Raw genomic sequence first — 15,499 nt, forward strand, 5'->3', positions numbered from 1 at the left:
TTTAGTTACCACAAAATTGCAAAATAAAGTTCAGGTGTCCACAGAGCCAAGGTGTTTTAGATCAAATCTGGGAAGGTGGCATATTTTCTCAGGTTATCTTTGATCCAGGACTTTGTTTATGTGACGAAAGAGCACAAACAAAAGAAAAGAGTAAGGGGGCTGGTACTTTCCCACAGCCCTGCAGGAGGAGTTAGTCAGAAGGAAACAGATGTAAACTCGGCGAGTTCTGTGTCTTTACGCAGACCTGAAACAGTTTGGAGCTCTTCAAAGCCCTCCACTGTCCCCTAGCTCCTCCCTCTCTGTACCGTGTGACAACAACAACTCATTCACAGAGCGGAGCTGCACTTTTCAGCTCATTTTCCTCCTGTCATTCCTCCTCCTATCTTTGATCATTGTCCCGCCGCTCGCCCCCCCTCCAACCCCCCCAGAAAGCTCTCACTCAGCACGCCTTTTTTCGGGTTAGCTCCTGAGGAGCTAAACTCTGAGGGATTCTTCATTCAGCAAGCTGGGTTTTCCACTTTGAACTTCGGCTCCTCTCTTCCCCTCCTCTAGGTGACCATGGCCGTACCGGCTGCTCTCATCCCACCGACTCCTCTGGTCCCGCCGCCTCCGATCTCTACTCCCTCCGCCACCACGTCCCCGCCGTCGACAACTTCATCACCGTCTCCATCCTTGGTCCCCCCGTCGGGACCCGGACAGAACCTGTTCCGATCGGAGCTCCTCGCCACCGGCAGTCCGGGCATCCCGAACCCGAGCGCGGCTCTGCCGCCGGGCAAACCCGTCTACTCGACCCCGTCTCCTGTTGAGAACATCCCGCAGAACAACGAGTGCAAGATGGTCGAGTTGCGCGGCGCGAAGGTAGCCTCGTTCACGGTGGACGGCTGCGAGCTCATCTGCCTCCCGCAGGCGTTCGACCTGTTCTTGAAGCACCTGGTCGGCGGACTGCACACGGTCTACACCAAGCTCAAGCGGCTGGAGATCACGCCGGTGGTGTGCAACGTGGAGCAGGTCCGCATCCTCAGAGGGCTCGGCGCCATCCAGCCCGGTGTGAACCGCTGCAAACTCATCTCCAGAAAGGACTTCGAGACTCTCTACAACGACTGCACCAACGCAAGGTTAGTGGAGCGCTCCGGCGTGTTTAAAGGTCCCCACCGAACCGTGCGTAAAGGCGCACGAGCAAGCAAGGGGGAGACATTTTCCCCTTTTCGCACAAACACTCTACATCCAAATACACAGTTCCTAATTTGTCCACGTGCATGCATGCATGTGTTTGTAAGAGGATGTTTCATGCAGATGCTGGAGTGTGTGTTGGAGCGAAAGAGACCAGCGCGCATCATGGAAAAAGTTGGGTGAAAGTTTTTAGCACGTGCACACTAAAGCTGAACATTGACATTTTGCTTCAGTTTCATGAATTCGGAATCAAACAATATAAATAAAACAGGTAAACAAAGATATGAGAGCTGAATCACGAAAACATAATTTTATATTTTTGTTTTCTTAAATGAAACTCGAGCCAGTTCCATTTAATTTTCCAGAAACAATAAAGTCTCAAAGAGCAAGAGCAGTTTTCATAACTTTGTTTCCTCTTGTGTTTGCGGCCTGAATCAGATATAATTCATAGTTGAATAAAGTAGGCTAATTTAATTAGTAAACTTAGTTTAATTTTACATTAATTAATTAACTGAACGTCCCTAATTGTTACAAAACAAATACAATAACTCAGATGTGTGTATACGAATGCACCAAATCAAATAATTTCAGCCTTTTAAAAATAAAATCTGAGTGATTTAAGCAAAGATCAATATTTGATTAAAAGTCGTTTTCATCCTCCCCTGTTGCTCCTGTATTTTTGATGCATGGCTCAGCCTCACAGGATGGTTCAGCCTGGTCAAATTTACCATCCCACCTGTCACTTTGATTGATTTCCCATCGATCCCCTACCCAGAGATGAGCAGGAAATGCAGATATGATGGAAACACTCATCAGTGATGGAGGACAGAAAATAAACACTTAAAGTTATTTTGGGTGTCGTTTAAAATGATCTATTTTATAAGAAATGCTGAGTTAGATCAATCCCAGAACCACACATCAGGAGATGTTTTGTGCCAAAAAGATTCATTTTAATTAATTAGATTTATCCTAATAAATGTGTTAATTAATTAGGTCTGAAAATGCTAAACTAATTTAATTACATCTCAGATTTTCATGTTGTTTGTATTTAAATATATTTTTTTTTTACAGTTTTAGCCTTTAGTTCATTTGTTTTATAGCTGATTTATAATGAATTCAGCCTCACACGTCGTCAAGAAACATGATGCAGCTTCAAATTCTCATTCCAGTGCAGCAATTGTCTCAACAATTCACCTCTGTACTTTGGTGCTTAAGCATCATTTACATAAAGCATCAAGGGAGCTGAGCATCACCCCACACACACACACACACACACACACACACACACACACACACACACACACACACACACACACACACACACACACACACACACACACACACACACACACACACACACATCCCTGCACACTCCGTGAGTGGTACAGTATGGTGTGGCGTGGCGGTGTTGAGCTCCAGGTGACAAAGTATGTGGCTGAACTCTCCGGGTTGTCAATGGGGGGATGGCCAGCTATGGGGTTAAAGGATAATGCAGTACCTCGCGTCGCTTTAATGACGCTAAAGTGCTGGGCTATTACGGGCACATGGACAGGACTGTAATTGTCTCTGAAAGCAGCCAGGTTCTCCCGGTGCTGGGCTGAAATCAATCACTCAGACCTCGGCCTGCCTGCCTGCCCCATTTGGAGAATTACATCATGGAGCAGCGAGGCATCCTGCAGGATAAAAGGCTTCTGTTACTTAGAAAGAGTTGATTTTATTTGCAGGGATGAGCGCTTTGCTCTTGTCTGTTGCTGAAATGCTGCTGACAAAACGATCACTTTGAGTAAACAGGACACAGGTTGCCCTGGAGGTGAAAACAAGTCCCTCTCTTTAAAGTTGTGCTTTTTCCACCAGTGGGATAAAAGTATCTGAGTTCAGCGGTTTACCCCGCTCGGGTTGCACATCAACAACAACAACCTGCCTGGGATGGCTTAGCTTTTCATCTCTTACCACAATGTCACCGCTCTTTTCTCTTTTTATATGAATACAGTGGCAAAGTGATAACAAAGACGTGAATAATACTCGTGTACAAAAGATCTCACTGTTTCACATGCACTCGCCCCTCCTGCAATCAGGCTATTGTGTTAAAACACCACCAGTCTCTTTTTGCACCCAGTGTGAGTGAATGGCATCACAGAGCTCCGCTGCAACCTGCTGTTAGTGTGTTTTTGATCTGGACTCAGACAAATTGTTACCCTGCTCAATCGACTTCAGCACGTACACACACACACACACACACACACACACACACACACACACACACACACACACACACACACACACACATACACACACACACACACACACGCACGCACGCACGCACGCACGCACACACACACACACACACACCTGATATTTAATATTATTATTATTATTAAAATAAATAATGTTGATTTCGGACTCAGAAATCTTTTGTTTTTAAATAAAAATCCAGATTATGAGTTCATCAGTTCTAATTCTCACTAGCAGAAACATTTTAGGAAGTTTTTTTTGCCTGAATCATATTTTTCCAATTTTTCTTTTTTTCCCCAAATTTCTAAACACGCTGCACACAAATGAGAAACCCGTATCGGCCCTCAGGACCAGAATCGGTGCATTTATGAAAACACACTTTTACAGATTATTTAAACTACTTAGCTGTTAATCTTTAAACACACCCAAAATACAATACATGTCAACCTCTTTATTTTCTGAAGGACTCTCATGCCAGATTACCAATGTTCGTTCCTGCACCCATACTGATCCGGGTTCAGTAATCCTCCCCCCTCTTGCCTCACCCCTTACATTATGACTCTGGCCCTCCAGGAGCCCTATGTTCCAGCTACTTGTTTTCCTTTTCATTTTCCCTGCGGTGGGATGAAAAAGGTTCTTATTGCTGCGTGACACTTGAACTCTCTGAAAGGTTATTATAACACAGGGAGGGGTGAGGTGAAGAGTGTGTGTGTGTGGGGAGGGGAGAAAGAGAGAAAGATATCGCATATCTCTCACTGGTCTGCTTTGTGCAGGCTGTGCTATCCGATGCTGGGGCGCAGAAATACAGCAGTTAATTGACAATCATTGTCTACCCCTGAAGGTTAACCGCACGCCCCAGACAGCGTCCCACCACTGGGAACGCCTCGGCTTTTCACTTACATGCCCTCCTTAAATAGATTTTCCCCGGCTGGTTTCAGTCGAACAGACCCGACTCTGAAAAGTGTGACAGGTCGCAGTTTAAAATCAAAAATAAAAAAAACCACTCTCTCTTTAACAAACGTATATAATTGATGCCGAAGCGACAGGAAGTGTAACGCCAGCCCTCACCTCTCTTGTTCCCACTTCACGAGTGTTTATGCCTAAACACACATATTTGCAAATGACGGTAATTGTTTTGTTTAGCGCTCAGTGTGAGCTGCCACCGAGGGTGCCAGCTTGTCTCTCTCCCTCCTCTCCTCTTCTGCTGAGCTCTCTCTTATAATATATTTGTTTTCTACAAGGCGCGGATGTGTTTACAGGTACTCAGGGGAGATTTCTGGATTCCATTCAAATCATTCCCAGTCAGAGTGGGTGCTAAGATACCCGTCACCCAGCAACCGCATCCAAGAGAGAGCTCGGACGATAATAACTTCAAAAACAGAGTGACAGATGCCTGATTAGAGAAGGAGAAGGAGAGGGAGAGAGATAAAGATGGGCAGGAAGAAAAGAGAGCGAGAGATAATGGTATACAAAGCGGTTTAAAATCCAAATCTATTGAAGTACTTTCTCGAAAGCCAAATTGGCTCTTATATTGTTTGTTGCTTCTTTACTGAAGTCAGAAAAAAGGCATTTTAAGTTGTTTTTTTTCGTCTCATTTTAATCCTTCAGTGGGGATCTGCTAAATTTGATTAGGTACAGTACATGTGCTCAAGTCAACTGTGCAGTTGGCAGATGGCGGCAAGGTGTTTTTTCTTTTTTTTTTTACTTTCTTGCAAACAAATAGTCTCCTTGAAAATCAGAATTGCTTTATTGACTTGACATTCACTGAGCTGGAAAAAAATAGCAAATTAAAACTTCGTTTTCCTTTTCTCTCTCTTTTTTTTTTTTGAGAACTCCATAAAAGTAGCTGAGTTTACCAAATGCGTTTCTGTTCGGATCATATTTCCCAAAATGAAGCTGAGCCAAGACTGCTAAAACCACAGATTTCACTTGTTAGAGAGGCTTTGTTTCCACACTGTCTAATGTCATTTGTGGATTTAGAGGCTATTTGCATGGGAAAGAGGCCTGTATTGTTAATTTGCCTCTTGGATGCATTAGTTGTCCCTATCTTATTTGCATGGCTTTACTGGATCTGCAGAAGTGATTGATTTGCCAATTAATTCCTTGGCAAAATGAAAAGTCTTTCTTACACCAATCTGCACATGTAAATGATACGTTTGTGCAGAACCCACTCTATTCTTTAGATTTAAATGAGTCACATAGTGATTTTACCTTCTGACTGATCCCCCCCCCCTTTTTTTTTATATTGCAGCACCTTTAGAGAGCATGGCGGAAGTCACTGACGCTTGTACCAGGATGTTAAATGCTCCTGACAGAAGTTAGAGGGAGCAGATGAGATTTCCTGATTGGAGAAGGAATGCAGGCTCTTGCTGGGCTCTGTCTAATATGGTCACATAGAGAAATTGATTTTCCTCAGAAATTAATTAATTTTTCATATAGCCCAGAGCTGGAGTTTAAAAAAGAGTGCGTACTTGCTGGTATCCTATTTTCTCTCTTTTTAAAAGAATTATTGCCTAATCATATTAATACTTTTGCCCCAAGGATGAAAAGATAATTGTACAAATGCATTTGGAAATATGTATCACTGAGTATTTATGATTAAATTATGCAAATAACTCGGCTCCCGTCCTTCCTGGGTGCAGATTGTCTAATTAGGATTGATATGGCGAATAGATGTTGGGGAATCTGAATACAAGCATGTCCAAAGAGCAGAAAATTGAAAATGACAAGGCTGGAATCCTTAAAAAGTGCTTTTTTTCCCCCTCCACCCCCTCCTCCTCTCCTGCCCCCTTCTCTGTCTAATTCAGCGTGGCTGTATCAGGAGTTAATTTTCCCCAGCTTCATTTCTCGTCTGAGCTGACAGGAAAAGGAATCCATCAGGGAAGCAATCTCAGATGGGATTCCACAAATTTCCTCTTCTTGTTTTTACCCCCCCCCCCCCCCCCTCTTTTCTTCATTTTCGTGGAGCCTATCAGGGGTGAATCTTCTCCTGAGTAAACATGCAGATGTTATTCCTCCAGTGTCAGTATTTTTGGAGCTTTTTGCTCAGTACAAGGATGCCTCCTTGATAATTGAAGCAAAGTAAGCAATGTCTTCTAACAGAAAGACCTTTGTATTTTTGAAATTTCAATAAACTAATTTTAACGACACATTTTTGTACAAAGAAAATGCTAAATTGCATTTTGATTGCATTTAAACATACAGTTAAATGTAATTAATAAAATCTATCAAATTCATGATCCAGCAGTTACATGTTTGTAGCTGGGCTCTGTGAGATATCGCAGAAAAGCAGGTGAGGGTAACAGCAGCGCTTTCCACTCTTCTTCTTGAGTTTGCTTCAGATGCAAGAGAAAGCTGCAGCGCCTCCAACTGTATCTATTAAAGGGCTGATTGTTATCTAATCGTTACCTGGTGCTAGCTGGAAAAGCCCTGAAGCTAATGACACTTGAGACTAACAGCACATTCTAGTTCAAAGCATCTGCTCAGCCGATATCTTTGGATGGGAAACAAAAAAAGAAGAAAAAAAATACAGCCCCAGAGCTGCTTATGAGAAATGACTTTTGAAGTCATAGTTTCAATAAGTACAGGCCTGTGTCACTGCTTCCACAGTTTTCTAAAATATTGGAAAAAGTATTTGTATCAAGGTTGGATTAATTCATCGAAAAAATAATGTTTAAAACAATGAACAATATGGGTTTAGAACTAAACATTCCACAGCAATGGCAATAATGGAATGAACAGATAAAATATCAACAGCAATTGACAATAAAAATGACTTTGTTAGTGTTTTCATTGATTTGAAAAAAGCTTTTGACGTCATTGATCACTCAAGGTTACTTCGAAAATCAAGTCAGTATGGAATAAGAGGTGTGGCTCATCAATGGGTTAAAACTTATTTAGAAAAAAGGAAACAGTTTGTCAGATAAAGGGCCATAAATCAAAACTATGTGAAATTAATTGTGGAGTGCCACAAGGGTTGGTCCTCGAACCAAAACTGTTAATTTTGTTTATTAACGACTTGGTAATGTGTCTAAGACATTCGGTACCATTATATTTGCAGATGATACAAAACTGTTTTACTCAGGATCAAATATTGAGGAGGTGGCTAAAGTGATAAATGATGAACTGATTAAAATTAAAAGCTGGTTTGATATGAATAGACACTGAATCTTAATAAAACAAATGTTTTACTGTTTAATGATAAAAAGAACAGTGATGTGTCATTGGAAATAGATGGAATTGAAATTCAGAGTAAAAGAAACTAAATTTCTTGGAGTTCTTATTGATGAAGACTTGTCATGGAAATCCCATATTAGTTACATAAAAGGTAAAATTGCCAAATCCTTAGGAGTATTACATAGACTCAAGTTTTTACTGACTAATTCTGGTTTGTTGGCATTGTGCAATTCACTGATTGTTCCATACTTGACTTATTGTGTAGAAATCTGGGGAGCAACATACAAAAACTATACACAACCCTTATTTATTTTACAGAAAAGAGCTCTGAGAATCATCAGTTATAGTGGCTGTAGAGATCCATCGAACCCATTGTTTATTAAATATAAATTACTGAAATTTCGTGATTTATAAGACTGGAAAATCATACAAACCATGCATAAAGCCAATTTAGGTACTCTGCCAACAAACATTCAGGGGATATTTGAAAAGAGAACTAGTAATTACACGCGGAAAGAAACTGATGTGTTTACAAAACCTAGATTTAGAACTAAAATTAAGGAGTGGAATATATCTGTAAATGGTGTTAAATTATGGAATAACCTTAAAAGGGAAATTTAAAAAACTCTGTCATTTAATATATTCAAAAAATGTACCAAATTGAGTGTACTAAATAATTATTAAAATGTAAATTAAATCAATGATCATGATCGCACTGGAATTCAGAACAGGAAAAAGTTTAAAATGAATCTGTTTGTGTGTATGACAAATGGAAATGATATATAAATTGATTATTTCTACTGGAAAAGAGAGCAGAAATTATGATGTTTTTCTTCATTCTGCTCCTTTTCGTTCAAATTAGATTTTTTGTTATGTATTTCTTATTGTTTATATGTTTTATTTGCTTTTATTTTGAATGAAATAAACAAAGATAAAAAAATAAAATAAAAAATAAGTTATCCTGTGTTGTTGCATTGAATTGCAACTACCACTCCATCTGCAGAAGGCTCCTGTTGAGCAGCGAGTTGGGAGACGAAACAGCACGACTTTCTTCATTAAATAAATATATAGGTCATATCCAGGCGACATCTCTTACACCGATTGAAATTTGACACTGATTGTCATATTGCTCCAGATCTGTCTTTCAACAAGATAAAAAATGACTGTTTAACTACTTAAATCTCATGTGAAGGTTAGTTAATAATCTTGACCCTGTCATGTAAAAATTATGATAATCTTGGATTATTTTTCCGTAAATGTTTTTATCCCTTTTAGGCATGAAGACCAATGTTTCTAACTTTATTTAAACATGTTTTTACTGTGTTAACATATTCATTCTGATGGATAACATGCATTTTGGTTTTGAAATATATTTAGAATGCCCTAATTATTCTTATTCTTGTTCTTGTTCTTATTCTTATTTCAAAATGAGATAATAGAGCAAGTTTAAAGACTGCTTCCATCCAGACTGTTTGAGATGTGACACACTACTGATCACTTCCTGTCTGATGAGAGTGAACGTCCATTAAATAAATAGAAAAATGTTCATTTAATAAAAAAAACGTTCATTAAATAAAAAACAAAACAATAGATGTCCTGGATTTGTTGTTTTGCTATAACTTGATCATGAGTGACTTATTTATTCAGCATTTTAGTTCATCGCTAGCTGTTAGCCTTAGCATTATTACCTGTTAGCATTAGATGGCTAATTCTGTGTTACTTTAAATAGCACAGAATAATTTGCTGTTGCTATAAACAACAACAGTGCTGTGTTTTATTTTTTTTAAGCCTATCCTGTTTAAAATTGTTTAAATAATCAGGAATTATTTTAATTTGATCTAAACCCATAATTCACAGTACAATGAGGGATCAAGCAAATCATTCTTCTGTTCCATTTTTGAAACGTTAAGCCACATTTTGCTGTTTAGAGACTACACACAATTATCCTGCCATTTAAGCATCAAATCATTCATTGCATTTATATTTATAAGAATGACGCATTTTTGAAAATGCAGCAGCGTAACAGATACAACTGGATTCAGTAACAAGAATTGTGTCTGATTAATTTAATACGATGAGGGCGGAGCTTAAAACCCGTACTTGGACCTGCCACTAGGAGGTTAAGTGTTTGGTTCAGCCTCATTTTCTATGTTGTGGTAGAATATCTGTTAAATAAATATATATGTGGTGAAAGTTGGCTGTTATGGTTGATGTAGCAAGGAGTAGGCTATGCAAAGATGCCCCTGAGACAATCCACCACATAACTGCAGGGTGTAAGATGCTGGCGGGGAAAGCAGACATGCAACACCACAACCAAGAGGCTGGCATACAGGAATATCTGTGCAGAGTATAGACTGGAAGCCCCACGTTCAAAGCGGGTAACAACCCCTAAGGAGGTAGAGAACAAGCAAGCCTAGCTCCTGTGGGACTTCCAGATCCAGACTGACAAAATAGTAAATATTTCAAAGTGAATAGGGCAGACTGTTGAGATTGCTAAGAAATGACCCCGTCTTACCTTTTACCCATTAAAGAGGCACACTGAGTGTTGTATGGTACTGAACACCTGTAGAGGTTATGAGCATGGTATCCATATCGGCAGGTCAACACATTTCCATCCTATGCAGACATACATCTCTCTCTCTCTCTCTCTCTCTCTCTCTCTCTCTCTCTCTCTCTCTCTCTCTCTCTCTCTCTCTCTCTCTCTCTCTCTCTCTCTCTCTCTCTCTCTCTCTCTCTCTCTCTCTCTCTCTCTCTCTCTCTCTCTCTCTCTCTCTCTCTCTCTCTCTCTCTCTCTCTCTCTCTCTCTCTCTCTCTCTCTCTCTCTCTCTCTCTCTCTCTCTCTCTCTCTCTCTCTCACCCAAGTGAGAATATCGGCGGGAGTCTTTATTGGTTGCAGCTCTTGAGTTTCTTTCCTCATAGACTCAAATGTCACCGTCTCCCTGATGTTTCTTTAAAATCGCCTGTGCCACCATTGCTGTGGCGCCTGGCTATTATTACCCTCCTCTTAAAGAGTGACAGTTGGGTCCTCAGAGATAGGACTCAAACCTCGGAGGATGGAGCTGTAGTACTGTGTCAATCCAAAGCTCCCTGCCAATCAGGTGGCAGGAAACTAATCGCTGTAGACCTGGCGTGATTTGAGGTCAGCGGAGAAGCTGGTGCACTTTGGTTTCTGTCATTTATTTGGAGGCAAAAATAAAAGTAAACCAAACTTGAGTGCACTAATTCCACAGCTGTGCAAAAACGACACAGAGAGGCGCTCTCTGGTGATGTAAACATGGTTATAATAATAAAGCAGCCTTTACCTCAATATCCTGTCCACATGCATTAACTCTGTGTAACTTTCACATCAGGAGCAAGTGTTTAGCTGTGTGCAAGTCAGCGAGAAGAGTGAGCGTGCATCAGGGAGAGGAGGAGAGAGAGCGCCCAGCTTCACATTTGAATGGTCTTGGGTGAAAAGGAGGATGAGTTGAGTCAAGCTGACATTGCAAGCCAATAAGCTTTGTCTCATTTCCAATGCCTTATTCATTTGTGCCACAGAGAGATTTATTGCATGATTGACAATTATGAGAGGGTGACCTAGTTTTTTGTGATGGAAACAAAAATGGTTTTCATCAGTTGCCTTTGCCTTCATTTTGCTTTGTCTGTGCATATGTGACGCTGCCTGGAAAAGAATGGGGATAGCATCCCTGCAATAAGATATTTTCACCCCCACCACACACACACACACACACACACACACACACACACACACACACACACACACACACACACACACACACACACACACACACACACACACACACACACACACACACATACACACACACACACACACACACACACACACACACACACACACACACACACACACACACACACACCCAACTCATGCCAGTAATGGCTTCATATATTTTGCATAGCATCACATCATCCTGTATGTCTGTTGCACAGCAGAAAAAATGAATTTCCTACCCCATTAAGCAATGTGAGCCGTCCAAATGGATGATAGTAAAGGGACATTTTTACAAATGCTCTTCAGTATCTAACTTTGTGTGGAAGTTGAGAAAAAGAGTCACCACCTTCCACCCTTGCTTAATGTTCTGTATTATTGCCTGTATTATTTCTGTTTCTTGATCACTCGAATCTCAGATCCACTCATCCCCTTCCTACTGTTGCGGCTGTCAGTAAAGGTCTTCATTTGTGCTACACATTTCCTGATTTCCTTTATTTCTCCACGGTTCATGCTACCTGCCTATTAGTTGTGCGTTTGCGAGCGTGCGGCTGTGCCAGTGTGTGAGAGCGCCCAGTGGAGCTTAGATTACTACGACTGCGAGGAGGGAAGTCTCCACTCCTCCTGGGACTCCTGCTTGACTGGCCCCACAAATGATACAAGCCTGGGTTTAGTCGGGAGTTAATATCCTGCAAAATTGTCCCGCACAGCCCCGGCAGAATGTGGATGATTAAATGACACGAGCATATCAAAAACATTTTTCTCAGACTAGTGGCTGTTAAGTGTTGCGCCGGTAAAGCCCGTCTCCCAAGGTTACCATTAAAAAGAAAAGAATATTCAGCGGGAAGTGGGCATCATTGAGCTGTGATTGTGTGTTTTTGTGCGTGCACATATATTAGCGTGTGTATACCTGCGTTAGATATTTCGAATAATGCCTTGTCTGAGTGGTAATAATAACTCAATAGGATTTCAGGGTCTCACTGAGAGGTTTGGTAGAGGGTTGAGAGGACATATGCTAATTGTGCCTGAGAAGACTTGTCTCTCTCAGAAGCATATCCCACTAGAGCTTCTCCCTCACACGCTGGATGCCAGACTTCCCCTAGTGACCAAAAAAAGGCTGGAGGCTCCAAAGTGATCCTTTTTATCCGTTCTTTTTCAAAGGATGCAGTGCTTTGTTTTAACCTCAGCAGGAAAGGAGATGAAAGGCATCGCAGTAAAGCCGAAAGGTCTTTCCTTAGTTATCAAATGGCCTTTCACTCTTGACCTTTAAGATGTCACAGTAAGAACTGGAGACAATACTAGAAATACGGATCAGATTTCAGAGCTCTAACAACTCTTTGTATGGTTTAACTTGCAGCAGGGAGAGAAAACACAACCAACCTTTCACGGCACATTAATGCACATGGAGGAAACAAAGAAATAGGGAAGAGTTGACTTTCTTTGTGAGACCTGCACAAATCAAACTGTTGAGAAAGTGACTTTGCGGGAGTCACAGATTTATGTCAGCTGGTGCCATTGTCTAAAACAAAAACAAACTTAAATTGAACAATAGCTTAAAGGGAGAGTAGGCAGCTTTGGCTTGCTTTTAGCACCCCCTAGTGTCTGTTAAATTGAACCAAAAGCAAAACTTATCTCCTCGCTGTGGTTCGTCATTTTAACACCTCGGTCTAATAGCTGAAATGTCTCTCAAGCCTTCATTAGTGTCTACAGGAGAGATTCATCAGTAAATTAAACAAATCAGCTGTGTTCATGATCTAAAACATGCAGGAAAGGTGCTGGAACCAGACTGCAGCGCTGGGTATGTCAACTCTGAAGTTGCAAATGCAGCAATCTAAAAGGTCATTTTAGCACATAATGGCTCAAGAAAATGATTTAACAATACAAAAAAGTTGCAAAGTATCTCTTTAAATGTGACCAAAATTTGTTAAAAGGCATTTGTTGAAGTTGTTCTTGAAAAATTTAAAGCTTCAGTTTTTGCACACGTATGAATACGATCAGAGTCCATCAGCGTGGCGACCGAAGCGTAATTTGTTGCTGTTGGTTGTACGTGATGTGGGAGGTTCAGGTACAACTTATCTGAAATGACAAGCCGCTGCAGTGTACTGACAGACATACAATATCAAGCTGCCTATTTTTTTTTATCACATCCACAGACGGGCTTGCTTCAGACTGAGCTAATCATGCTCTAGATGGTAGAGTGTTATCGGGACGCTCGATGGCACCCAGCATTCCTGTCATTCTCGACATTCTGCAGAGGGGCACTCACAGTCTGAGCGTGGAGTGTCAGTGCCTGTGGACCCTGAAGGGCTCTGTGTGTGAGACCCTGTCGGGGCCTGCTAGGCCGGGCCTGTTGACAGTTCCTTGGCACTGTTGTCTCAGCAGGAAGACATCAGTTGGATCACCAGAGGGGCTGAATGGCTGTCTGGTCAGCAGAGAGAAACAGAGTTGAGAAGATTAGGCTTCACCCAAGGGTCGCTGCGTTCCCAGAGCAGGCTCGGACCTTACGGCCTTAGCATTGTTAGAGGGAAAGGTCAGGTCCACCAACCGGGTTGGGCCCATTAAATGACCAGCGGTACGTCTTCCTGGAAACCTGACTGTGCTTTCTCCTAACTACCGTGTAGGGGAAAAACGAGCTTTGAAAAGCTGAGGTCGGCCATATCCTGATGAGAACTGGAGACCTCAGTTAATTGGAAAGAATATTACTGTGTACTCATATGGAGGCATTGCAATCACGCTTCTTCATAACGCCATACTGCATGTTTCATCTTTCAGAGTGCCACTAATCATTTCACAGAGCACTCCAGTTGGTGCGTTTTACACCATGAGCGGTGAGCGGCGGGAGGTTTGCTGACAGATCCTACCAGTGCCGAACAAATCCTCACATTTATATCCGCTCAGTGCTAAATGCTTATGTACTGCATTCATAAGGTCGTCTGAGCCGCGGTGCACTCCCATAAGTCTCCTTTAGCTTTAGTGATAGCTGGTGTCAGGGATATCTGCTGAATGAAAGGAAACACAGGCAGATAGCGTTTGATCTGTGATGGAGATGAGTCCACATAGGAGCAGAGCCAGTGATTAATAACGGTGCATCTGGGTAAAAAGGATGTCATCCTCTGGACGTCTAATGAAAGCTCTTGAAGATATCTGGGAGCGGCGATATGTTGACAGTGGATGATGCAAATCAGGCTAAATGTGAGAGGAGACCTGAAATGAATCACCCTGCCGTGTCTTTGCTTCAGCTCCCCGTGTGTGTATGCGCCCCGACTTTACGGAGAGCCGTTTGCGCGGCACAAAGCTTCGGTTTGACACTCTTCTTCCTTTGTCTCAAACTGCTAACTGTATTTAATTTCACATCATATCGGGCCTCGCTTTGTCTGTCTGTGGGTCTCTGCACAGTGGAGGCGACCCCCGGAGATAAACTCTGTCAGGCTCTGGGGTGATTTATTAAATTCTGATTTCTGTGAAGGACTTTAATGTCGAGGGGGTGGGAGGAGTGGGAGGGGAGTGTGTGTGTGTGTGTGTGTGTGTGTGTGTGTGTGTGTGTGTGTGGGAGAAAATATGTCGCAGGTGTCTCTGCCAGCTCCGGGCACTGTTCTCTCTCCATTACCAGCATTGTTAGGTATAGAGAGGCAGGAGAAAAGAGAGAAGTAGGAATCTATGCTGAATTTCCTGGCTTTGTTGTTGCAGCAGGCTTGTTTTTTCCCTCCGTTCCAGGCCCAGAACAGCCATATCACTTCTTACATGTTTGGACTGGAAGATAGCAAATAGTATCTGGAACTTTTACCAATGACTTCACCCGACTTTGGTTGAGGGTTTCATGCTAATCTCCCCCTGAACACCTGAGAGGGTCCCCCACTCCTCCATACAAATCTATTAAAATAAACCCTTTGACCTTATCAGCCTTCCTCCTCCTAGATTGGAATAAAACCCCATGTCAAGACTGGTGTGACATCTTTTTAGCAAGTTCAGCAGATTTCTCGGGGAAGATCTCACCAATCTGCTCTCGGTTCTTCAGTTTAAACTGTTTCCACGTTAAGCACACTTCACAGGTCAATTGTGACCGTGCCAAAAGCTCCACGTGTTAATTTTAATGTCCTTTTATTCATGTCAAATGCATCGGCTCCTCCCTCTTGAAACCCACTTTACATTTCTCTTTCATATCACCTTAATCTAAATTGATGTGTTATCGTA

The 15,499-nt window shown here is 41.8% G+C and overlaps 1 protein-coding gene across 4 annotated transcripts in view; it reads left to right on the top strand.

Moving 5' to 3' along the window:
* The first annotated feature begins 261 nt into the window (after positions 1–261).
* Positions 262–15,499, top strand: part of dachd (dachshund d) — a 126,658-nt gene continuing 111,420 nt past the window's right edge. For 2 of the 4 annotated variants that reach the window (XM_015965996.3, XM_070544052.1), the window contains exon 1: positions 263–1,115. In XM_015965996.3, coding sequence (XP_015821482.1) covers positions 559–1,115 — 557 coding nt within the window. In that variant the 5' untranslated portion in view covers positions 263–558. Of the gene's footprint in view, positions 1,116–15,499 lie in introns of all 4 variants that reach the window. The other 2 variants (XM_015965994.3, XM_070544053.1) reach the window with 2 other exon arrangements.

Source organism: Nothobranchius furzeri, chromosome 14 (assembly GCF_043380555.1).
Source record: "Nothobranchius furzeri strain GRZ-AD chromosome 14, NfurGRZ-RIMD1, whole genome shotgun sequence".
Classification (NCBI taxonomy): Eukaryota; Metazoa; Chordata; class Actinopteri; order Cyprinodontiformes; family Nothobranchiidae; genus Nothobranchius; species Nothobranchius furzeri.